The 24,832-nt window shown below is 39.8% G+C and overlaps 1 protein-coding gene across 1 annotated transcript; it reads left to right on the top strand.

Moving 5' to 3' along the window:
• Window positions 1–10,479: 10,479 nt before the first annotated feature.
• Window positions 10,480–23,583, top strand: LOC310931447 (protein NLRC3-like; the record flags this gene model as incomplete). The annotated part of the gene is made up of 10 exons (XM_083894596.1): window positions 10,480–10,610; window positions 12,066–12,185; window positions 13,532–13,734; window positions 14,161–15,973; window positions 16,673–16,846; window positions 17,594–17,767; window positions 18,525–18,698; window positions 20,295–20,468; window positions 21,286–21,459; window positions 23,477–23,583. 10 exons carry the CDS (start codon window positions 10,480–10,482, stop codon window positions 23,484–23,486), a joined length of 3,147 nt encoding a protein of 1,048 aa, XP_083750722.1. The 3' UTR covers window positions 23,487–23,583.
• Window positions 23,584–24,832: the final 1,249 nt, after the last annotated feature.

A 24,832-nucleotide genomic window follows, 5' to 3' on the forward strand; every position in this document is an offset into this window, starting at 1 on the left:
CGCAGCAGATCGCTTGCAAGAAGATGTCTTTTGCGTCGTGATCTCAAAGCCACAAGAGAAGCAGCTTGTACTTACGGCAGCTTGTAAGTTGAGTCGTCCAGATGCAGCACACCAATATTCTGTATATTTATTTTCTCATCTAATGTAATGTAATAATATTTCTTTCTTCTTTGTTATTTTTCTTTTCTAACTAGTTGTTGCAGCATGTGGCACAAAGTGAAACGGGTAAGAGTAGAAAGAGGATTTGGTGGAGGACATGGAAGAGGATATCATGGATGATTTGACTCTACTGACCTCGAAATATTGAAATCAATTCTTCTGTTGATTTCAGTTCAGATGGAATAAAACATTCCCTTAACAGCATTTGCTTCTTTGTGTTGTTGCAATTACTGCCAATCCGGCAGTTCCCCGAACCGTAGTAAAGGGATCAGAGTGAAGACGAAACAAGAGTTTGTCCTTTTTTATCTGGTCACCTCAGACAAGAGGGGCGGAGTTAAACAGCAGAGGGGAGGAGTCTGCTTAATCATTGGTGTGAAGCAAGTGTCCTCTTGTAGGATGATGGAGACGACGGTTTGAAACATGTGAGAGAAAAACTAATAAAAGTCAATGATATTTAAATTTTTATAACGACACTAAATTCTCAAACATTTCACTGTTTCACTCATGATTATTTCATGAAGTCGATTTCATGTATGAACTCAAAACTCCAGTCATTGTTTGATTGAATCTGCATGTGTTTAGACTGAGGAGGAATGGCCAATGTGTCCTTGGGCAAGACACTTTAACTCTGTTGCTCCTGACAGTTGTGTGTGAATGGGTATGAAAGATGAGTGACAGAAAATGTACTGCACATAGAAGTCAAAACTGTAGTGTATAAAAGTCAATGGAAATTGGAAATAAGGGTTCTAGAAGGGTTCTACAAGGACTGAGGTTCTACCTGGAACCATTTGTTTCTGAAAAACACTTTCCTGAAGAGTTCTTGGTAACACTAATGGTAAGAACTATTTTGATCCAGAGAACCCTTTAAAACCCCTTTCCTGAATAAAGGGTTTTAAAGGGTTCTTGGTGGAACCTTTGTAAAAAGGTTCTCCTATGAGGACAAGCAGAAGAACCTTATATGGTTCTACTTAGCACTTTTATTTCTAAGAGTGTACCTATCTACCTGTGGACCAGCCTACGTGCAGATCTACGTACATACCAACCTATGAACCTGCAAACCAACCATCAACCAACACATCTACCTACATACGTATGTAGCTACTGTATAATGTAAATGTGTCTGTAGTCCAGCTCCTCTGTTGACTGATGGTTTCTCCAGGTTAACGTAGATGACTTCACTCACTGGAGGACGTGCAGGTGAACAACTGAGATGTTTCCTCCTCAGTCTAAACACATGCAGATTCAATCAAACAATGATCATGAGTTTGGAGTTCATACAAGGATTCGACTTCATGAAATAATCATGAGTGAAACAGTGAAATGTTTGAGAATTTAGTGTCGTTATAAAAATTAAAATATCATTGACTTTTATTAGTTTTTCTCTCACATGTTTCAAACCGTCGTCTCCATCATCCTACAAGAGGACACTTGCTTCACACCAATGATTAAGCAGACTCCTCCCCTCTGCTGTTTAACTCCGCCCCTCTTGTCTGAGGTGACCAGATAAAAAAGGACAAACTCTTGTGTCGTCTTCACTCTGAAACAACACTTTCAGAAACAACCATGGCTCGTTATAATGTGGCTGCTTTGGCTCTCGTCGTTCTCCTGATGCTTTATGGTAAGTTTACAGATACATGACTGTGTGTGTTTGACCTTTGTCACATTTCAACATTTGTGCTGATGATCAAACATTTTTACAACCAAAACAAACTTCATGTTTGGATTTTTCTCTCCTCAGTTGCAGAGAACGAGGTTGAGGCTCGGTTTTCTTTTAGCAGATCGTTTCCATTGATCATAATGACTTAGGCCTTTTTTAGTGTTACTACAGACAGTACATACATAAGTGTGTAAAATATTTTATAATATTGTTTTTATAGGCTCTGTGATGGACGATGGAGGATGAAGCGGATGGATTGTTTTTATACTCAAAACACACAAATACACAGTAACAAATATATTTTATTCCTATTTATTTCCCGCAAAAACAATGTAGACAGTGTACATCCCAACCAACACAAAGTTGCACATACAGTGGTCTGCATACAAAACAGAACCCTTTTATGCTAACGCTCTGATTGCAAATTGTAAACCTGTGTGACAGGTGTTTCCCATGTGATGAGTCAGTTTGCATAGTAGAGAAATTAACTTTAGAATTTTGAATGACAGTGTGTTCCTTGTGAAAACAAGAGATTTTCTTCATGAAAATTGTGCCAGAGAATTGTGTGTAGTGTTTTGAAAAAAGTGTGTTTTACAACTGCAATTTGAGTGTAAAGCAGGAATTGTGCTTGTAGTTTAGCAGCGTTGGTTCAGGGTGTTGGTGCATGAGTTACCTGTTGTGGTCATTGTGTCTCAAGTACCAGTATTTGTGTGTAAACAATTGAGAAAAAACTGTAAGACCTGATTTGACAGAAACTCTGGTTTTAAGGTTGTGTCACAAACACACTGATCACATTTGTCTCACATTCATCGTTTTGATTCACACGGCAGCAAAAACACAACCTCACTTTTAGTTTGTGTCCACATGGTGGCGCCGTGACATTTAGTGAGAAATCATTTAATGTCCTGTGCAGATCTACACAGGAAACAGCATTTACATAAGTTTCTATTGATTCCATTTCATTCCTGATTTTTTATTTTAAACCTGGTCAAACTCACAGCTCGTCTCCTTCTTCATAATCCTCCAAAATTTCCACGTTTGACAAACACCGATCAATATTTTTCAACATTTTCTGACATTTCTTGGACCAAACGACGAGTGAAATAATCATTAGTTGCAGATTATGGCTGTCAATTCTCCTCTATAATCCCATTCGAATTCCATTCCTTAGCTGCGTTGTCCGTGGTGATGGAGAACACTGACTCATGTTCTACTCTCACAAGTGTGTCGTCGATACATCTGGCAACGTTTTCAGCAGGTGGTTCATCTGAGCTTCGGTCGTTTTGAGAATGATATCAATGTCTATGAAATGTGCGCTCACCCTTGGCTCAAGCTCTTGGATGAAGTCTTTGAAACTGGACTCCTGTGAGATGTTCATCAGTCTCATGTCTTTACAAATAAAGTGAGTAAAAAAAATAAACGTTTCGCTTGCGCACAAGATCGTAAATAACAGTCTATGAAAATTTCATTTTCATATTCATCATCAGCCTGAAGTCAAATGCATCAAGTGTCAGCGTCAACTTGTCACTGCTGCCAAAAGTACACATTTAATTAATGATGCAGCACTAACTACTATTTAATGAAGTCATGAGACGATACTTCGTATCAACTCCAGTCATTGTTTTGACGACAGACACATTTCCATTATACAGTAGCTACATACGTATGTAGGTAGATGTGTTGGTTGATGGTTGGTCTGCAGGTTCATAGGTTGGTACGTACGTAGGTCTGCACGTAGGCTGGTCCACAGGTAGATAGGTACACTCTTAGAAATAAAAGTGCTAAGTAGAACCATATAAGGTTCTTCTGCTTGTCCTCATAGGAGAACCTTTTTTACAAAGGTTCCACCAAGAACCCTTTTTAAACCCTTTATTCAGGAAAAGGGTTTTAAAAGGTTCTCTGGATCAAAATGGTTCTTACCATTAGTGTTACCAAGAACCCTTCAGGAAAGTATTTTTCAGAAACAAATGGTTCCAGGTAGAACCTCAGTCCTTGTAGAAGAACCCTTCTAGAACCCTTATTTCCAATTTCCATTGACTTTTATACACTACAGTTTTGACTTCTATGTGCAGTACATTTTCTGTCACTCATCTTTCATACCCATTCACACACAACTGTCAGGAGCAACAGAGTTAAAGTGTCTTGCCCAAGGACACATTGGCATGGAGAATTGGGGCATGGGAAACTAACCCTCAACCATTGAGTTGAAAGGACCGATGGTTTCTCCAGGTTAACGTAGATGACTTCACTCACTGGAGGACGTGCAGGTGAACAACTGAGATGTTTCCTCCTCAGTCTAAACACATGCAGATTCAATCAAACAATGATCATGAGTTTTGAGTTTATACAAGGATTCGACTTCATGAAATAATCATGAGTGAAACAGTGAAATGTTTGAGAATTTAGTGTCGTTATAAAAATGTAAATATCATTGACTTTTATTAGTTTTTCTCTCACATGTTTCAAACCGTCGTCTCCATCATCCTACAAGAGGACACTTGCTTCACACCAATGATTAAGCAGACTCCTCCCCTCTGCTGTTTAACTCCGCCCCTCTTGTCTGAGGTGACCAGATAAAAAAGGACAAACTCTTGTGTCGTCTTCACTCTGAAACAACACTTTCAGAAACAACCATGGCTCGTTATAATGTGGCTGCTTTGGCTCTCGTCGTTCTCCTGATGCTTTATGGTAAGTTTACAGATACATGACTGTGTGTGTTTGACCTTTGTCACATTTCAACATTTGTGCTGATGATCAAACATTTTTACAACCAAAACAAACTTCATGTTTGGATTTTTCTCTCCTCAGTTGCGGAGAACGAGGTTGAGGCTCGGTTTTGCAACAGAACGTTTGCAAGTAAATGTGTCATGTGTCGCAATCGCAAAGCCTCAAAACGCGCAGCTTGCAGGGACGGGGAAAGGTAAGTTGAGTCGTCCAGATGCAGCACACCAATATTCTGTATATTTATTTTCTCATCTAATGTAATGTAATAATATTTCTTCCTTCTTTGTTATTTTTCTTTTCTAACTAGTTGTTGCAGATTGTGGCACCTGGCGAACCCAGTAATAGAAGACGTATGGAGTGGATGATTTGACTCCACTGACTTTGAAATATTGAAATCAATTCTTCTGTTGATTTCAGTTCAGATGGAATAAAACATTCCCTTAACAGCATTTGCTTCTTTGTGTTGTTTTTTGATGTTTGTTTGGATTATTTGTCAGAATATAATTTGATTTGTATCTAAAAGTGTCTACGTTCCTACCTACGTACAAACATACCTACTATACGCTGATGACACTATTTGTGGCTTGAGCAGCAGAGTTGAGTTTGTGGGTTCCACTAATAAAAAACTTGCCAAATCTTCTCTGTCAAACACAAGATTCTTTACAAAATTAAGAAAATTATATTCCATCATCATCATCAGTTAATGACAAACGTTTGTTCTTTACTCATAGAAACTAGGTCTGCAACAGGGCTGTTGGAACTAATTTAGGGAGTCTGATATAATTTGAATTAAAAAATGCTCATCAGAAAGTAATTGCATGCGGGCATGATGTCAGTGAGATCATCCACTGCAGTTACAAGGGTCTCCTGGTGCCAAGTGCACATATGAACATGGTGTTTGTTATGCACAATATGATGAGTTCATAAGTACAACAACAAAGCAACACAATAGAATCCTCAGCAGGAGCACTTTCTAGCACCCTCTCCAAGGACTCTGGACAGTCATGCTAATGTTAGATAGAACTCCACAAGTCAACTCAAGTCCGAGATAGGAACTTCCTGCAGAGCCGGAAACAGAGCTCTTGAGACAGTCGTGCGACGTTATCATGAGCAGAACTGTTTCCTAGCAGACGAGAGTAAGTAGAATATTTCTACACGAGTCAGTTTGAACAGCAAATCCACAACAAAAGCTATACTTTCACTTCTGAAATAGCATGTTTATAGGTTATAGGCCTAGGTTTGGTGTATAGATGTAGCATCAAAATGACGTCAGTCGTTTGTCAGTTGTTAACTAGCCTAATAATAATAATAGGCTAATGATGATAATAATAATAATAATAATAGCCTTATAATTTATTTACTGTGGGCAGTTCTCTGTTCCTGTTTCTATGTCTACATTGAAAGTCTATACATTGTTTATGCTACACTGAGTTAATACAATAAATAAACAGTCTGCCTAAAAATCCTGTGACTAATGTTGCGAGTGGGTGTGCAGGTTTTGATGCATGATAGTAATAAGCTATTTGGTAGGTGCAAGTGTTTTGACCTCTCTCTCTCTATATATATATACACATATATATATATATATATATATATATATATTTGGGCTGTCAAAAGATTAACATTTTTAATCAGATTAATCACAGGGTAGCTGTGGATTAATCACGATTAATCACGATTAATTACCATTCGTAAATATGCCAGAAAAATTCAAATTTTCTCTTTATGTTGTTGTAGGAACGGAGAGATTAATAAAGTACGTGAAAATATAAATGTAAAGAACAATAAAACACTGTAAATAACTTTCTTTTTTTTTAAACCTATACAAACTTAGTAAAAAATAAACATTACATTGTAAAGAACACACATTATAAGACGATATAAATATATAGAAAAAATTAAATACTGTAAATAACTTTCTTACAGTGCAATGTATAATTTTTTTTAAACTTTAAAAAAAATTATACATTGCACTGTAAATAAGTCACATTATAAACTAAATATAAAGTATAGAAGTTAAATAGTTTTCTTGGGGGTACTAAACCCACAGCAGGCTATTCCTCATACTAGTTAGCATTAGTACGCTATGTACGCTAATATATATAAGATGTTTTATTGATCAGTGACATGGATGCTATCAGGATGCACCATCCAATAAGAGAGAGAGTGGGGGGGGGGGTGTAATTTTCGTGAGCGTGAGCCCCACGTTACTTACTCCACACTCGGACTGAGTTTTCTTGGCGATTTAGCAATTAGATTAAGATTAAGATTAGCAGTGAGCTGCCATGCCAGTGAGCGGCGCTCGGGGAGCAGTGAGGGGGTTAGGTGCCTTGCTCAACAGCACTTCAGCTGCGGACTAGTCGGGGATTGAACCGGCTACCTTCCGGTCTCGAGCTCGAAGCCCTAACCACTAAGCCACAGCTGCCCCAACAATACTGACTCATGTGACTCAAGTGACTCAGAATAACCCGAATCCTTAAAAAGAATTGAGTTTGCCAGGCCAAGCTTGAACCCACACAGACTGTGAACCCACTCAGAGGTCAAATGCTGCCCTCCGCAGGTTGAAGTGGTGAATCACACTTGATCCTGACTACTGCTTTAAAGGGACACTGTGTAGTATTTATGGGTTTATATAACCCAAAATCTACTTTTTTATACATATTATGTGCTCCTGCATTGTCTAGTTGCTGTATAATATTTTTTGTTTCATTGTCGTAGTGTTTCAAAAAATCATGTAAAATAACATGGTCGCGGGCCGCGGTTGCATAGCCACAACGCCATTTTTCCACGGGAGCCTGTATGGGACCACACGTATTTTACAGCGGATAAAGGAGCACCAGTACCTGACCGTACGCCCGCACCACGGAGAAAGACGACGAGGACGACATTTGACCGGCTGAGGATACCGTAGCACTCAGGGAAGGGAGGGGGTGAGCAGAGGAGCAGTTTGTTGTTGTAAATTTCAGCCTCTCCTCTAGATGGCACTATAAACTACTTACTTCACCTTTAAGACCTGATGTGCCAGCAGATACTCTTGTTTTAAGGTTGTGTCACAAACACACCGATCACATTTGTGTCGCATTCATCGTTTTGATTCACACGTCTTGTGCAGATCTACATAGGAAAAAGCATTTACATTTTTATTATTATTATTATTATTATTATTTTAATTTAGGTTAAAATTATCAACCAGAACAAAGTGTTTTTCGAGGATCTGTCCTTGGGCAAGACACTTTAACCCTCTACTCCAAGTGCACCTGACTGCAGCACGCAGATCGAGGAGTTGCTCAACGTGGGTGGAGCTAAACGTGAAGCTAAACGTTTGACTCCGCCTGTTGCGCGAGTGACATCTGGTGGCGGAGATCAGGCAGCACATACTCAAACGTCAATGCTGTATAATAACAATAAATATATATATATATTATATTATATTATATAATTTATTATAGTATATTATATTATATATAATATTATATTTTATTATTTAATTATTTAAATGCAATATTATTTAATTTATTATAGTATATATATAGCGAGAGATAATATAATTATATAATTGTTGTTTTGTAAATCCTTTTTTAAACTACAAGCATTTATTGATGGATTAAAACATAATTTACAAGTTGTTGCTATAATTTCAATTTTTATTACCATTTACAACGGCAAATTAATAACACATTGTATTACTTTTTCTGTGACACCTGCAGTCCTCTATACTCACAATTCACATACTTCTTACGGCTTCTTACTTATGTATACAGTACATATGCACATATATATGTACTGTACATAGACACATACACATATACACATGTTTTTTACACTCAATTATATTAGCTAAGTCAAATGAACCAAAGACAGAAGACTTTGCATCAATGATTTTTATTAATAAATCTCCCTATCCTCCCTCCCGTGGAGGATAAAACAGTAGACGATGGATGGAATTTACTCCCAGACGTTTGATCTGTAAATAGAAAAAGGTAGATGTTATAGCTTAATCAAGTACATTTCTCAAGCGTTCCATGAATGCTTTACAATGGCAAGTATCAATACTTGTCATGCACACACACGCAAGACACACACACACACACACACACACACACACACACACACACACACACAGTCAATAAAAGTAAGTGTAGGTAACAAATGGACACAGAGAATGAAGGGATGTATCTCAATTATTGATTAACCTTCTTTATTTCTCTCACACTAGGGTTTTATTATATTATATTCTAGGGTAGAAACACATAAATACAGCGCATTAGATACTGTGATTATATACCTGGATTTTCTACTTGAAAATTGCCAAAAACACCACCTGAATGCTATTATTCACACGAGATAAACATGAGGCTTAAGTAACAAGTTACTTGCATGAATAGTTCTATTATCAACTTGAACACGAACAACGAACGGCAACTTACCTCGTGGCAGAAAAGCGCGCAATAAGAGAGTAACGTTCTCCCTCTTCCGCCAGGTATTGGGAAAGTGAGTAAGTGGCTCAACGTGGGTGGAGTCAAACGTCGTTTAGCTCCACCCATGTTGAGCCACTCCTCGATCTGCGGGCTGCAGCCAGGGGTTACTCTCTTATTGCGCGCTTTTCTGCCACGAGGTAAGTTGCCGTTCGTTGTTCGTGTAAATTATTAACTAATTTATGGATAAACGAGCAAGTTGTCAGACTTATCTTGACAGACAAGAATGGAAAACGTTCAGCCTTTTGTTTTTATAAATGTGAAGTGCGCCATGTTCTCTCTTTTCTCATCAAACGCTACAAACCAAGCATTCCATTTCCGGTTTTCAAATAAAACTCCTGTCCAACGTGAACACAATGTGAAATACATTAGATTTAATAATCCAAATCATTATAAATGATCATTTTGATTAAAAATGAAATAAAGATGACAAATGAAAAATTAATGTAATGCATGTCTATATTTGAAGAAGCATAAACTCCACTATTTTCATTCGTAGTTTTATATTTAAATTTAATTGTACTTAGTACTTTTTGTACTTCATGCACAAGCAGTATTTAGTACTTTTACTATGTACCTTTGTAGTAATCCACTGTCAAAGTTCAGTAAAATGAACAAGATTCTGACTTGTGTGGGATAAAATCCACAATTTATGTTCATAGTTGATGGTTTCAATTTATTGGACAAATTACTTTATTTACTTCATGCACAAGTAGCATGAAGTATTTTTACTGCATGACGTTTTCTAATCTTCAAATGGACACATGGAAAATGTAAATAAAGGCAGGATTTGCTGAACCATCAGAAGTGTTTGTGATAAATTCAAAGGCTCATGTGTTTGTGATATCTCTGGTTATCAACACATGAAACTATATCTAACATTCAGCTGACTTTAATGCAGGCAACAGCCCTTCAATAACACACAAGCACAGTAGCCTAGCACCATCTACTGGCCATAGGCTGCTATAGCACACAGATATGTCAGTAACATGAACTGCAGAGCAGAAAACTCCTGTTGTTTCAGTTTCCTCTCATGTGATTGGCCACTGCACTGAACACAGATCCACATCAGACGTACAGTAGAAAACAAGTTATTTGGCTCAAATGAGCTCTGTAAATCTTTATAATAGGACAGTTTATACATAAAGTCTGTCTGTAATGATGTCATTCTTGATCTTTTTTTTTATTCTATCAAGTGTTTCATGTCTTCATAAGTTTTCATTATCAGTTGTTGTTTGCTTGGCGACAAACGTCTTCTCCATTTCTGCATCAGTGAGTCTGTGATCGACCTCAGAGTCAACAGACTAAGTCAGGATAAACTGAGTAGCATACGTTAAGTCCCACCAAGTCAGATTTTTTAATGGATATCTTAATTCTACTTTCATGCAACAGGCCGCAGATCCTTTTTACAACTCTGGATATTTTCATGTTTGTTTCTCGCTCAGAATGACTGAAGTCCAGCAGATGAGTGATTGTGTGGAGGAAGACGAGGACAGAGCAGAGACTCCAGGACCCAGCTGTCTGTCTGTGAAGAGTGACCGGTATATGGGACAAATTATAAACTTCAATCATGAACCTGGAGCCTCAGAGACAAAGTAAGAGACAGTTTGTCCAGTGAAGCGTGTTAGCAGCAGATCATTCAGCTGTTTGACCAACCGTCATAAAAACTTTTATTATGAGGAAACTTGGAACAAGACAACAACAGACTTGGTTGTGTGCTAAACACAAATGCTGGGGCCCGATTTCTGTTGGTTTAGAAGTTTAAAACGAGCTGTCAATCACCCAAATAGTCTAATGTAAGCTGGAGCTATGGCGCTGTGTAACTGAACATGCTGCAGAGTCACAGAGTTGTTATTACGCGCTGCACAGGGAGCATCGATTTACAGCCAGTTTTCTTATTAAAAAAAAAAAAGATTCAAAACAAGTTCTTTTAAGATCAATGGTGACATGTAAATGAAATTAAATGGTTTTTAATAATTTGGTCCCTAAGAAATCTCAAATGGTGCAAAACTGTGCCAAACGAGAGAACGCCTAGACATCTCTTTACTAAAACCTCTGTAACTTTACTCTGCTTCACTTAAGCAGCATCACACTTTGCACAGCTCATGTCCACATGTTGTAACATGACCTCCATGTATTTTTAAGCTCCTGCTGTTTGTGTTTGCAGAGGTCACAACCGGAGACGGAGAGCAGAGACTCCAGGACCCAGCTGTCTGTCTGTGAAGAGTGACCGGTCTATGGGACAAATTATAAACTTCAATCATGAACCTGGAGCCTCAGAGACAAAGTAAGAGACAGTTTGTCCAGTGAAGCGTGTTAGCAGCAGATCATTCAGCTGTTTGACCAACCGTCATAAAAACTTTTATTATGAGGAAACTTGGAACAAGACAACAACAGACTTGGTTGTGTGCTAAACACAAATGCTGGGGCCCGATTTCTGTTGGTTTAGAAGTTTAAAACGAGCTGTCAATCACCCAAATAGTCTAATGTAAGCTGGAGCTATGGCGCTGTGTAACTGAACATGCTGCAGAGTCACAGAGTTGTTATTACGCGCTGCACAAGGAGCATCGATTTACAGCCAGTTTTCTTATTGAAAAAAAAAGATTGAAAACAAGTTCTTTTAATACCAATAGTGACATGTAAATGAAATAAAATAGTTTTTAATCATTTGGTACCTAAGAAATCTCAAATGGCACAGATGGTGCCAAACTGTGCCAAACGAGAGAACGCCAAGATATCTCTTTACTAAAACCTCTGTCATTTTACTCTGCTTCACTTCAGCAGCATCAGACTTTGCACAGCTCATGACCACATGTTGTTACATGACCTCCATGTGTTTTTAAGCTCCTACTGCTTATTTAAAAGGTGATATTTAATGCAATGTTTTTTTAGTGTTCTCTTTATGTTGATACCAAGATAATCCACATAGAGCTTGTAACTGCAGATATTTACCCTATTTAGTTTGGGCATGTCATTTTTGAGCAGGGACTCCAAAAAGAATGTCAGGGAAGAAGAAGTTAAACTATATAAAACCCTGTTTGTGTTTGCAGAGGTCACAACCAGAGACGGAGAGCAGAGACTCCAGGACCCAGCTGTCTGTCTGTGAAGAGTGACTGGTCTATGGAACAACCTATAAGCTTCAGGCATGAACCTGGAGCCTCAGAGACAAAGTAAGAGACAGTTTGTCCTGTGAAGGAGTCAGATTCATGAAAGTGTAGATTCTCAACCAAACCTCTGTGTCCTCACAAAGACACACACGATGAGACAAAACTGCAAGACAATAAAGTGTCTCAGATTAGAGGACACGTTTGTCTCGTGTCCCCAGTCGTCACTGAGCTCGACATTTGCTTCAGTCAAGAAACGAGGGTTTTCTTTCACTGTATCAGCCACACATGTCCACCTGTCCATGACATGTTAGTAATAAAGACATGTCTTCACAGACACATGTCCACCTGTCCCTGACATGTTAGTAATAAAGACATGTCTTCACCGACACATGTCCACCTGTCCCTGACATGCTAGTAATAAACACATGTCTTCACCGAAACATGTCCACCTGTCCCTGAGATGTTAGTAATAAAGACATGTCTTCACCGACACATGTCCACCTGTCCCTGACATGTTAGTAATAAAGACATGTCTTCACAGACACATGTCCACCTGTCCCTGACATGTTAGTAATAAAGACATGTCTTCACAGACACATGTCCACCTGTCCCTGACATGTTAGTAATAAAGACATGTCTTCACAGACACATGTCCACCTGTCCCTGACATGCTAGTAATAAACACATGTCTTCACCGAAACATGTCCACCTGTCCCTGAGATGTTAGTAATAAAGACATGTCTTCACCGACACATGTCCACCTGTCCCTGACATGTTAGTAATAAAGACATGTCTTCACAGACACATGTCCACCTGTCCCTGACATGTTAGTAATAAAGACATGTCTTCACAGACACATGTCCACCTGTCCCTGACATGTTAGTAATAAAGACATGTCTTCACCGACACATGTCCACATGTCACTAACATGTTAGTAATAAAGACATGTCTTCACAGACACATGTCCACCTGTCACTAACATGTTAGTAATAAAGACATGTCTTCACCGACACATGTCCACATGTCACTAACATGTTAGTAATAAAGACATGTCTTCACAGACACATGTCCACCTGTCACTAACATGTTAGTAATAAAGACATGTCTTCACCGACACATGTCCACATGTCACTAACATGTTAGTAATAAAGACATGTCTTCACCGACACATGTCCACCCGTCCCTGACATGTTAGTAATAAAGACATGTCCACCTGTCCCTGACATGTTAGTAATAAAGACATGTCTTCACCGACACATGTCCACCTGTCCCTGACATGTTAGTAATAAAGACATGTCTTCACAGACACATGTCCACCTGTCCCTGACATGTTAGTAATAAAGACATGTCTTCACAGACACATGTCCACCTGTCCCTGACATGTTAGTAATACATAAATGTCTTCACAGAGACAAGTTTGCTGTTCCTGTGGACGAGCAGACGTCCTGCTGTCCTCTGTGTCAGGACGTTCTGAAGGATCCAGTCTCCACCAGCTGTGGTCACTGGTTCTGCAGACGCTGCATCTCCTCATACTGGGACCAGTCTGGTCCACCAGGAGACTCCTGCTGTCCTCAGTGTGGACAAAGACCCAGGACAGGACGTGGACCACAGAGTAAGACTCATAAGGAGAGCAGCTCCCATCAGCATGAGCAGACTTTAGAAATGGAAAAAAACAGGAGAAAAATGTTTAAAAGTTAAAAATGTTACTCATGTGATCATGAAGATGATGGAGTTTAACTCTCTGCTGCCCCCTGCAGGTTGAAGAAATTAAATTTTACTCAAATTTTCCTGTTTCCATTATTGTTCTCTTGTATTCAGATGATTCTCTTTCCTTCACACTCATCACAGTTATTCTAGAATGATTCAGTCTTTCACAATAAAGTTATTCAAGTCATTACAGTGAAAATGACTGTAGTTTTTCATTTGACAACAAACAAACAAAAACAGTGAAAAAGCAATGAAGTCATAGAAAAACATGAACATAATCTTCAGCTGCTCAGATTCTTTCTTCAGTCTGACTTTGTCTCTTGTCTTTCAGCAGATGTTGGTCTACAGGAGGTTCTAGATGAGCAGAAGGTTCTAGATGAACATAAGATCAGTCTGAGGAGCAGATTTGAACATGTGACTGAAGGAACTGAAGGAAGAGGAAGTAGAACCCTCCTGAACAGGATCTTCACTGAGCTCTACATCACAGAGGGACAGAGTGAAGAGGTCAATACTCAACATGAGGTGAAGCAGCTGGAGACGACCTCCAAGAAGAAGATGGTCAAGGACACTCCCATCAAGTGCTGCCACATCTTTAAAGCCTTACCTGACCAGCAGGGGCGCATCAGAGTGGTCCTGACCAACGGCGTCGCTGGTGTTGGAAAAACTTTCTCGGTGCAGAAGTTCACTCTGGACTGGGCCGAGGGTTTGGAAAACCAGGATGTGAATCTACTGATTCTGCTTTCGTTCAGGGAGCTGAACCTGATCAGAGATCAGCAGCACAGTCTTCTCACGCTGCTCCATGTTTTCCATCCAACATTAGAGAAGGTCAGAGCAGAGAAGCTCGCTGTCTGTAAACTTTTGTTCATCTTTGACGGCCTGGATGAAAGCAGACTCTCACTGGACTTCAACAGCAGGACGCTGGTTTCTGACGTCACACACAGGTCATCAGTCAACGTGCTGCTGACCAACCTCATCCAGGGGAATCTGCTTCCCTCAGCTCTAATCTGGATAACTTCTCGACCTGCAGCGGCCAATCAGATCCCTCCTACATGTGTTGACAGGGTAACAGAAGTACGAGGCTTCACTGAGGACCAGAAGGACGAGTACTTCAGGAAGAGATGCAGAGATGAAGATCTGTCCAGCAGAATCATCTCACACATCAAGATGTCCAGGAGCCTCCACATCATGTGTCAAATCCCAGTCTTCTGCTGGATCAGTGCTACAGTTCTGGAGCACATGTTGAGCACAGAGCAGAGAGGAGAGCTGCCCAAGACCCTGACAGACCTGTACTCACACTTCCTGCTGGTTCAGACAAAGAGGAAGAAGAACAAGTACGACAAAGGACGTGAGACGAGTCCACAGGAGCTGATGGAGGCCGACAGGGACGTTGTTCTGAAGCTGGGGAGGCTGGCCTTTGAACATCTGCAGAAAGGAGACATCATGTTCTACCAAGAAGACCTGGACCGGTGTGGTCTTAGTGTGACAGAGGCCTTGGTTTACTCAGGAGTTTGTACAGAGATCTTCAGAAGAGAGAGTGTGATCTTCCAGAAAACAGTCTACTGCTTTGTTCATCTGAGCGTCCAGGAGTTTCTGGCTGCAGTCTACATGTTCCACTGTTTCACCAACAGGAAGACAGAGGTACTGCAGGTCTTCTTCAGACAAGAAGATGGTGATTATTACACTTTTCTGGATGTCTTCCTGAAAGCAGCCATGAAGAAATCACTTCAAAGTGTAAATGGTCACCTGGACCTGTTTGTTCGCTTCCTTCATGGACTCTGTCTGGAGTCCAACCAGAGACTCTTAGGAGGTCTGCTGGGTCAGACTCAGAGCTGTCCAGAAATCATCCAGATGGTCATTGAGAACCTGAAGAAGATGAACACAGATGACATCTCACCTGACAGAAGCATCAACATCTTCCACTGTCTGACAGAGATGAACGACCAATCAGTGCATCAGGAGATCCAAGAGTTCATGAAGTCAAAGGACAGAGAACAGGAACTCTCTGAGATCCACTGCTCAGCTCTGGCCTACATGCTGCAGATGTCTGAGGAGGTTCTGGATGAGTTGGACCTGGACAAGTACAAGACATCTTATCAGGGAAAACAGAGACTGATTCCAGCTGTGAGGAACTGCAGGAAGGCCAAGTAAGTTCAGACATGATCAATAACATCATCAATCAGTGATGGTTGATCAAATATTCTTCTCATTCTTCTCACTTTGTCAGTCAGCTGTGTTGTTTTTCATGTTTTAAATGATGCAGATTTATCAGCTGCTTGTGATGTTTGCTATGTCTTTATTTTGTCATTTACTGTTAATGTTTCATTGTTAACTTTCTCTTCATGTGACTTTGATTCTTTTTGGTTTCACCTAAACCTGATTAGACTCCAACACGGGTCAAAGCAAACCCAAAGACCTGATCAGAACCAGTCCGTGTTCAGATCTAGAGAAGTCTGCTGACGTTACATTAAGACACAGAGTCGTCCAGTGACGTTAGCTCGTTAATAACCATCAGCTGTGAAGTCGCTGCTGATCGGGTCTGTGTCTCTGGACCGGGTCGGACCAACATGTCTGAGTTTGACATGAGTCCAGTTCCCAGGTGTGTTCCACACACTCAGACTGTGGACATGATGGACTCCTCACTGTGACTCCATGAAAAATGTTTCAAACACAACAAGAGAAGATGTTGATGAAAATGTCAACATATGATATTTTTCTATAATCACAGACTGGATTATTGTGAACTCTCAGAGACTTGGTGTGAAGTCGTGGTCTCAGCTCTGAACACATGATCAAACACTGACTGCTTTCAAGCAGCAACTTCTCATCTTTTATTCTTTATTCAGGTTGATGAGCTGCCGTTTGTCAGAGATCAGCTGTTCTTCTGTGGCCTCAGCTCTGAAGTCCAACCCCTCCCACCTGAGAGAACTGGACCTGAGTGGGAACGAACTGAAGGATTCAGGAGTGAAGCTGCTGTGTTCTGGACTGGAGAGTCCACATTGTAGACTGGAGACTCTGGAGTGAGTTCACTGACTGAAGCTGCTGTTGTTTTTTAAACTTTCATTAACATTAAACTAGTCTTTAGATATTTGATATTATCGTATATCACGATATTTTACATCAGATATGATATTTTTTTACGATATCTAATATTGAATTTTAAAACACATGTGGAGAGGTCACCAAGTTTCAACATAGAACTCTTTCTCCTCCACTTTCTCTAAACTGTCAAACGTTGTTTTTCGGGGTTCAAGAAAAAAAATCTGCTAACTTTGACGGCAGCAACATGTTTGTCCAGTAGAGGGAGCAATAGGTCGGGGGCTTCAGTAATGTTTTATCCTTTGAATGGAGACGTCAAGATGGAAGGAGGAAGAGTGACTTCTAACCACACCAAGTTCAACCAGTTCACTATGCATCGCACGAGAAGAAGCAAAAAACACAAGATATGAATCAAACATCTGAAAATATCAAATCACTCAAGCAACAGAAACAAGAATACTCTAGAATACTCTTTAAGCAGCTTATGTAGGTGTTTTTAGATTTGACCTCATTATAAGGAACAAAAACAGTTCTAGAACTTCTACATCCTGTCAACAACACACACACACTTTCTCTCTCTCTCACACACACACATTCCCTCTCACACACACACACACTTTCTCTCTCACACACACACACACTTTCTCTCTCTCTCTCTCTCTCTCACACACACACACACAAACACACACAGTCGTTGTCTAAAGTCTCATCTTTTATTCTTTATTCAGGTTGATATACTGCAGTTTGTCAGAGATCAGCTGTTCTTCTGTGGTCTCAGCTCTGAAGTCCAACCCCTCACACCTGAGAGAACTGGACCTGAGTGGGAACGAACTGAAGGATTCAGGAGTGAAGCTGCTGTGTTCTGGACTGGAGAGTCCACATTGTAGACTGGAGACTCTGGAGTGAGTTCACTGACTGAAGCTGATGTTGTTTTTTAAACTTTCATTAACATTAAACTAGTCTTTAGATATTTGATATTATCGTATATCACGATATTTTACATCAGATATGATATTTTTTTACGATATCTAATATTGAACTTAATATTGAATTTTAAAACACATGTGGAGAGGTCACCAAGTTTCAACATAGAACTCTTTCTCCTCCACTTTCTCTAAACTGTCAAACGTTGTTTTTCGGGGTTCAAGAAAAAAAATCTGCTAACTTTGACGGCAGCAACATGTTTGTCCAGTAGAGGGAGCAATAGGTCGGGGGCTTCAGTAATGTTTTATCCTTTGAATGGAGACGTCAAGATGGAAGGAGGAAGAGTGACTTCTAACCACACCAAGTTCAACCAGTTCACTATGCATCGCACGAGAAGAAGCAAAAAACACAAGATATGAATCAAACATCTGAAAATATCAAATCACTCAAGCAACAGAAACAAGAATACTCTAGAATACTCTTTAAGCAGCTTATGTAGGTGTTTTTAGATTTGACCTCATCATAAGGAACAAAAACAGTTCTAGAACTTTTACATCCTGTCAACAACACACACACACTTTCTCTCTCTCTCACACACACACATTCCCTCTCACACACACACACACTTTCTCTCTCACACACACACACACTTTCTCTCTCTCTCTCTCTCTCACACACACACACACAAACACACACAGTCGTTGTCTAAAGTCTCATCTTTTATTCTTTATTCAGGTTGATAAACTGCAGTTTGTCAGAGATCAGCTGTTCTTCTCTGGTCTCAGCTCTGAAGTCCAACCCCTCACACCTGAGAAAACTGGACCTGAGTGAGAACAAACTGAAGGATTCAGGAGTGAAGCTGCTGTGTTCTGGACTGGAGAGTCCACATTGTAGACTGAAGACTCTGATGTGAGTTCACTGACTGAAGCTGCTGTTGTTTTTTAAACTTTTATTAACGTTAAACTAGTCTTTAGATATTTGATATTATCATATATCACGATAGTGGAAGTGGATTTGTCTGTGTGATGCATGAAGAGCTTGATACAGCGACATGATGACGGACTTAGTTGCTCAGAAAAAGTCAAGCTGGTGATTTAGTCAGTATTTAGTATTTAAAGCAGGAGAATTTGAAGGAGGTCATGTGTCAGGTGTGTTTTTTGTAATTTATTTTTTATTGACGTTCAGAGTCAGATATTCACATCCGGTAAAACATATATATACATACATCTTACATCGGTAGTCTGCTCTAAATGTACAAATAATACTTTTCGTTTATGTCTTTATCAAATGAAATCACACAACAACAATACAACTATGTACAGGTAGGGAGTGATCCTTTTAGTATTGCACAGTCATTGGTTTATGAAAGTAAAATCAGGCCTATGAGGTGTGACATATTTGACCCAGTTCTCCCAGCATGAAGCAAATTTCTCCAATTTATGGTTAACAAATGCAGTTATCCTCTCCATTTTATAAATGTCCATTGTAGTGTCCATCCATACATTTAAAGTTGGGCTCTCTTGTGATAACCATTTCCTGGTTCTACTCTTCTTACAGGCCACCAGCAAGATATTTATTAAATGTTTATCTCCTTTCGGCCATTCCCCAGGAATGTGTCCAAACAACATAGCCTTACTCTGGAGGGGTATTTCACAGTTGAAGAAGATATCCTGTAGGGCATTATGTATCCCTCGCCAATAGCCCTTAATGACAGGACAGTCCCAGAAAACATGGTAGTGGTTTGCATTTTGATTTCCACAGTTCCTCCAGCAGACAGGAGAAGTATCATCATAATGAGACTTCTGAGAAGGTGGAATAAAGTACCTAATCAGGCTTTTCCATCCAAATTCCCTCCACTTCTGTGAGCTGGTAAATCTCCATTGGTACATCCAGATTTGTGTCCATTCTTCCTCAGATATAGTTATACCTCCTTCCTTTTCCCATTGTATTTTAATATATGCAGTTGAATGTGGTTTCAAATTCGACAGGCCCTTATACAAGCATGAAACAGTCTTGAGATATTTTCTGAATCATAGGCTTTTGTAAGTAATTCAATGAGATTTGTGTTTATCTTTGTTACATTTTTCATCTTCGTATTAACGTAATGCCGTAACTGCAGATATCGATAGAAGTCTTGTTTTTCTAAAACATGTGTCCTTTTAAGCATTTCAAAACTGAGCAATTTTCCATCTTTCAATACACTACATAAGGCTGTTATACCCTTAGCTCGCCAGTCCTTAAATCTAGAGCAAAATGACACTTTTTATTGATATCATCAAATAATCAAATATCTAGATATTTAATGTTGATATCACCCAGGTTTATATTAAACTTATTCGATTCACTGATGAATGAATGAAACACACGCACACGCACACACACACACACACACACACACACACACACACACACACACACACACACACACACACACACACACACACACACACACACACACACACACACACACGTTGTCTAAAGTCTCATCTTTTATTCTTTATTCAGGTTGAGTGTGTGCAGTTTGTCAGAGATCAGCTGTTCTTCTCTGGCCTCAGCTCTGAAGTCCAACCCCTCCCACCTGAGAAAACTGAAGCTGAGCTGGAACGATCTGCAGGATTCAGGAGTGAAGCTGCTGTGTTCTGGACTGGAGAGTCCACATTGTAGACTGGAGACTCTGAAGTGAGTTCACTGACTGAAGCTGCTGTTGTTTTTTTAAACTTTCATTAACATTAAACTAGTCTTAAGATATTTGATATTATCGTACATCACGATATTTTACATCAGATATGATATTTTTTACAATATCTAATATTGAATTTTAAAACACATGTGGAGAGGTCACCAAGTTTCAACATAGAACTCTTTCTCCTCCACTTTTCTCTAAACTGTCAAACGTTGTTTTTCGGGGTCCAAGAAAAAAAATCTGCTAACTTTGACAGCAGCAACATGTTTGTCCAGTAGAGGGAGCAATAGGTCGGGGGCTTCAGTAATGTTTTATCCTTTGAATGGAGACGTCAAGATGGAAGGAGGAAGAGTGACTTCTAACCACACCAAGTTCAACCAGTTCACTATGCATCGCACGAGAAGAAGCAAAATACACAAGATATGAATCAAACATCTGAAGATATCAAATCACTCAAGCAACAGAAACAAGAATACTCTAGAATACGCTTTAAGCAGCTTATGTAGGTGTTTTTAGATTTGACCTCATTATAAGGAACAAAAACAGTTCTAGAACTTCTACATCCTGTCAACAACACACACACACTTTCTCTCTCTCTCTCTCTCTCTCTCTCTCTCTCTCTCTCTCACACACACTTTCTCTCTCACACCCACACACACTTTCTCTCTCTCTCACACACACACACACACACACTTTCTCCCTCACACACACACACACACATTCTCCCTCACACACACACACACACACACACACACACACACACACACTTTCTCTCACACACGTCTAAAGTCTCATCTTTTATTCTTTATTCAGGTTGAGGAACTGCAGTTTGTCAGAGATCAGCTGTTCTTCTCTGGTCTCAGCTCGGAAGTCCAACCCCTCCCACCTGAGAGAACTGGACCTGAGTGAGAACAAACTGAAGGATTCAGGAGTGAAGCTGCTGTTTGATCTTAAGAAGAGTCCAGACTACAGACTGGAGACTGTGAGGTCAGTAGAGTTAGAGTCAGTGTTGTACTTACAGATTTTCTCAATTGTTTACACACAAATACTGGTACTTGAGACACAATGACCACAACAGGTAACTCATGCACCAACCCCCTGAACCAACGCTGCTAAACTACAAGCACAATTCCTGCTTTACACTCAAATTGCAGTTGTAAAACACACTTTTTTCAAAACACTACACACAATTCTCTGCATTTGGCACAATTTTCATGAAGAAAATGTCTTGTTTTCACAAGGAACACACTGTCATTCAAAATTCTAAAGTTTATTTCCCTACTATGCAAACACCTGTCACACAGGTTTAAAATTTGCAATCAGTGCGTTAGCATAAAAGGGTTCTGTTTTGTATGCAGACCACTGTGCAACTTTGTGTTGGTTGGGATGTACACTGTCTACATTGTTTTTGTGGGAAATATATAGGATTACAATATATTTGTTACTGTGTATTTGTGTGTTTTGAGTATAAAAATAATCCATCCATTATCTACCGCTTCATCCTCCAGCGGAGGGTCGCGGGGTGACATAGGGCGATCGGCGGGGTCAGACCCTGGACAGTTTGCCAGTTCATCACAGAGCCTATAAAAACAATATGATAAAATATTTTACACAGTTATGTATGTACTGTCTGTAGTAAGTGTAACACTAAACACTAAAAAAGGCCTAAGTCATTATGATCGATGTAGAAGAAGTGTTTTCCATTCATCATAGTGTTTTACATTGATCACATCAGTGTTCAACTGGTTCTTAAAAATGTCTATTGATATGATGTTTTGTGTGTGTCATTTGAAAACAAAATACCATTTTTTAGAAGAAATAACATTGTTTTGAATGTTAAGTTTCATTTTGCAGGAGAATTGAGGGGTTTTGCCCATTGTGTGTGTGTTTTTGGATTTTGTGTGTAGATTTCTGAGAGCATGAGGCAAGGTTTCAGAAAATGTGTGTAAACAATCGAGAAAAACTGTAATCACAGTCAGAGCAAAGATCCAGTGTTTCCTCAGTGAAGCTGTGAGAGCAGAATAGAGACAGACTTCATGATTGGACACAAAGACACAGAGAGACAACAGTTGGCCAATCAGACGAGCTGCTGGTGATCATGTGATCACAGACTAGAGCTGACCGCCTCACATGATGACGTCCATCAGCTGTTTGTAGTTTGACTTCATCACTGATGACGTGAGATTAGTGTGACTGTAGTCTGCTCCACACACACAGACACACACCATCATAGACGTAATGCATCCCCCAACCATTTACTCTGACCTTCACAGCTAAATTCCGAACCCTAAAACCAGGTCCTAACCCTGAATAAACCTTTAAAGATGTGAGGAAGAGACAAAATGCCTTTACTCTATTGACGCTTTTCCACGACATAGTCTCAGTACACTTCGCCTCGCCTATTTGACTCATTTTGGTTGGTTTTCCATGACTTTTACTCCTCCTCAAAGTGGGCGGAGTCATGGTATCACAGCTGCGTGAGAAACTGTGGTGACGTGGTTTTGGTCCACGATGTTCAACGTTGTCTTTGTGCTTCTTCCAAAGACGTTGAAACCTCAGTCTGCTCTGAAGTCTTTGTCTGGCAGAGACTTTGCTGATGTCGCTGAACGACCTCGTGTCTTGTTGCTCTTCTCAGTCTCGCCATAGTGTTTGACCTGTGACATGAAAACGTCTTCCACAACCTCACCTTGGTAGCAGAGTCTGGCTGTTGCTCGTCCTCTACCTGTTCAGTCTTATTGGTGAATCAAACACCTGACTCTAATCCTACAGAAGAGCTGATGCTGGTCTGAAGACAGAGGGCGCTCACACCAACTATTGTATACACTGAAAAATACAGACATTTGTTTCCTCACAGTGACTTCATGATGACATCATGTCAACAATGAGTGAATGTAAAGTAAAGTGATGAACATGAAGCAGCTCTGAACTGGACTGAAGTCTCTGCTGCTTCACTGACTCACTGCTGTGACTCTGACTCTTCTCCTCTGTCGTCTTCTCTCAACAGGTGGGAGTGAAGATGATCTTCATCCTGAGTCCTGCTCTGTGACGCAGCTTCAGCAGATCAGGGACAAACATCATGTGAAGGACAAAGGTTTTTCTGTGGCCATGACGCTGTGACATCACTTTGAACATGGTCAGCTCGGTCCTGTCGTCCTGAACCTGTGAACGTTTCACACGTTCACAACTTCCCTATTTACGAGACGTTTTCCGTTCACGTGTGTGTGGGCTCTGTCTTCACAGACGTCTTCAATCCACGTAGAGAGACTGATATTCACAGATTTTAACTTGTGTGATAAGTAACATTTAACCGACTGCGGTCAAAGTCAGCCGTCACTAAATGTGAAGTGCACTGATATTCTCTCCTTTACGTCAACTCTAGTCAAACGCTCCAAACCAAGCAGTCCTCTATAACACACAGTTTCCCTGAAACAAATAAACTCATGTCTGATCTTGTTGTAGAAAACACTTTTACTGTGCACTTTTGGAGTGATCCAGGGTCAAAGTTCACTTTTGCCAACACAAATGAGGATTCATATGACTTGTGTATGAAGTACTGAGTCCAATGAAAGTCAAATACTAATTATTTCTTCATTAAGAAAAAGAAAATAAGACTCTCTAAAATATTCCTTTATTCCTCCCATGTTATTAACAGTGTCACAGCAGCCAAAAATCACAACAAGCTAGAAATGAAAGTAAAAGAGAAATATGAGTTTTAATAAATATATGCAAAGAAATGTACAAGACAGACGATATAAACACAAGATTATAGCTCCACTATATACAGTCCATTTTACTCATGTTTTATTGACAGAACTATTCTACATGGAATCACTATAATGTGATGTCATTGTTTTGACATAAGGACGTTGCGATCGCCTTCGACGGGGCTTTACCAGACCATTTTATCGTCTTTAAACATCCGATTATTTTTTCCATATGAAACTAAATTAAATGAATCATTTGAGGAGAAATAGAAAGAGAGCGACAGAGGCAGAGGAGTTTGGATAAACCTTCTTATTTTTTTGAAAGGATTCTACCCATAATAGTGAGAAGGAAGAACGCTTGCGTTTACTGCAATATTTAAGCATTTAATATCACGTTTGACAGTTTTCTCTGGTTCTCTGACATGTGCCTGATGTACAAATTGACCCATGACCTTGCACCACCACCACTCAAGCTTTGTGTATCATTCTGCAGGGACAATATAAGGGTATCTAGGGCTGCAATGAGAGGTGATTGTTCAACCAAATTTAAGAAGACCACTTTTGGGCATTCAGCATTCTCATACCAAGCAACTGGAAAATGGAACTCAATCTCACTCCATATTTGAGATTGTACAAGTCTTAATAGCTTTAAAAAG

The sequence above is a fragment of the Microchirus variegatus genome, assembly GCF_963457635.1.
Source record: "Microchirus variegatus genome assembly, chromosome: 9".
NCBI lineage: Eukaryota > Metazoa > Chordata > Actinopteri > Pleuronectiformes > Soleidae > Microchirus > Microchirus variegatus.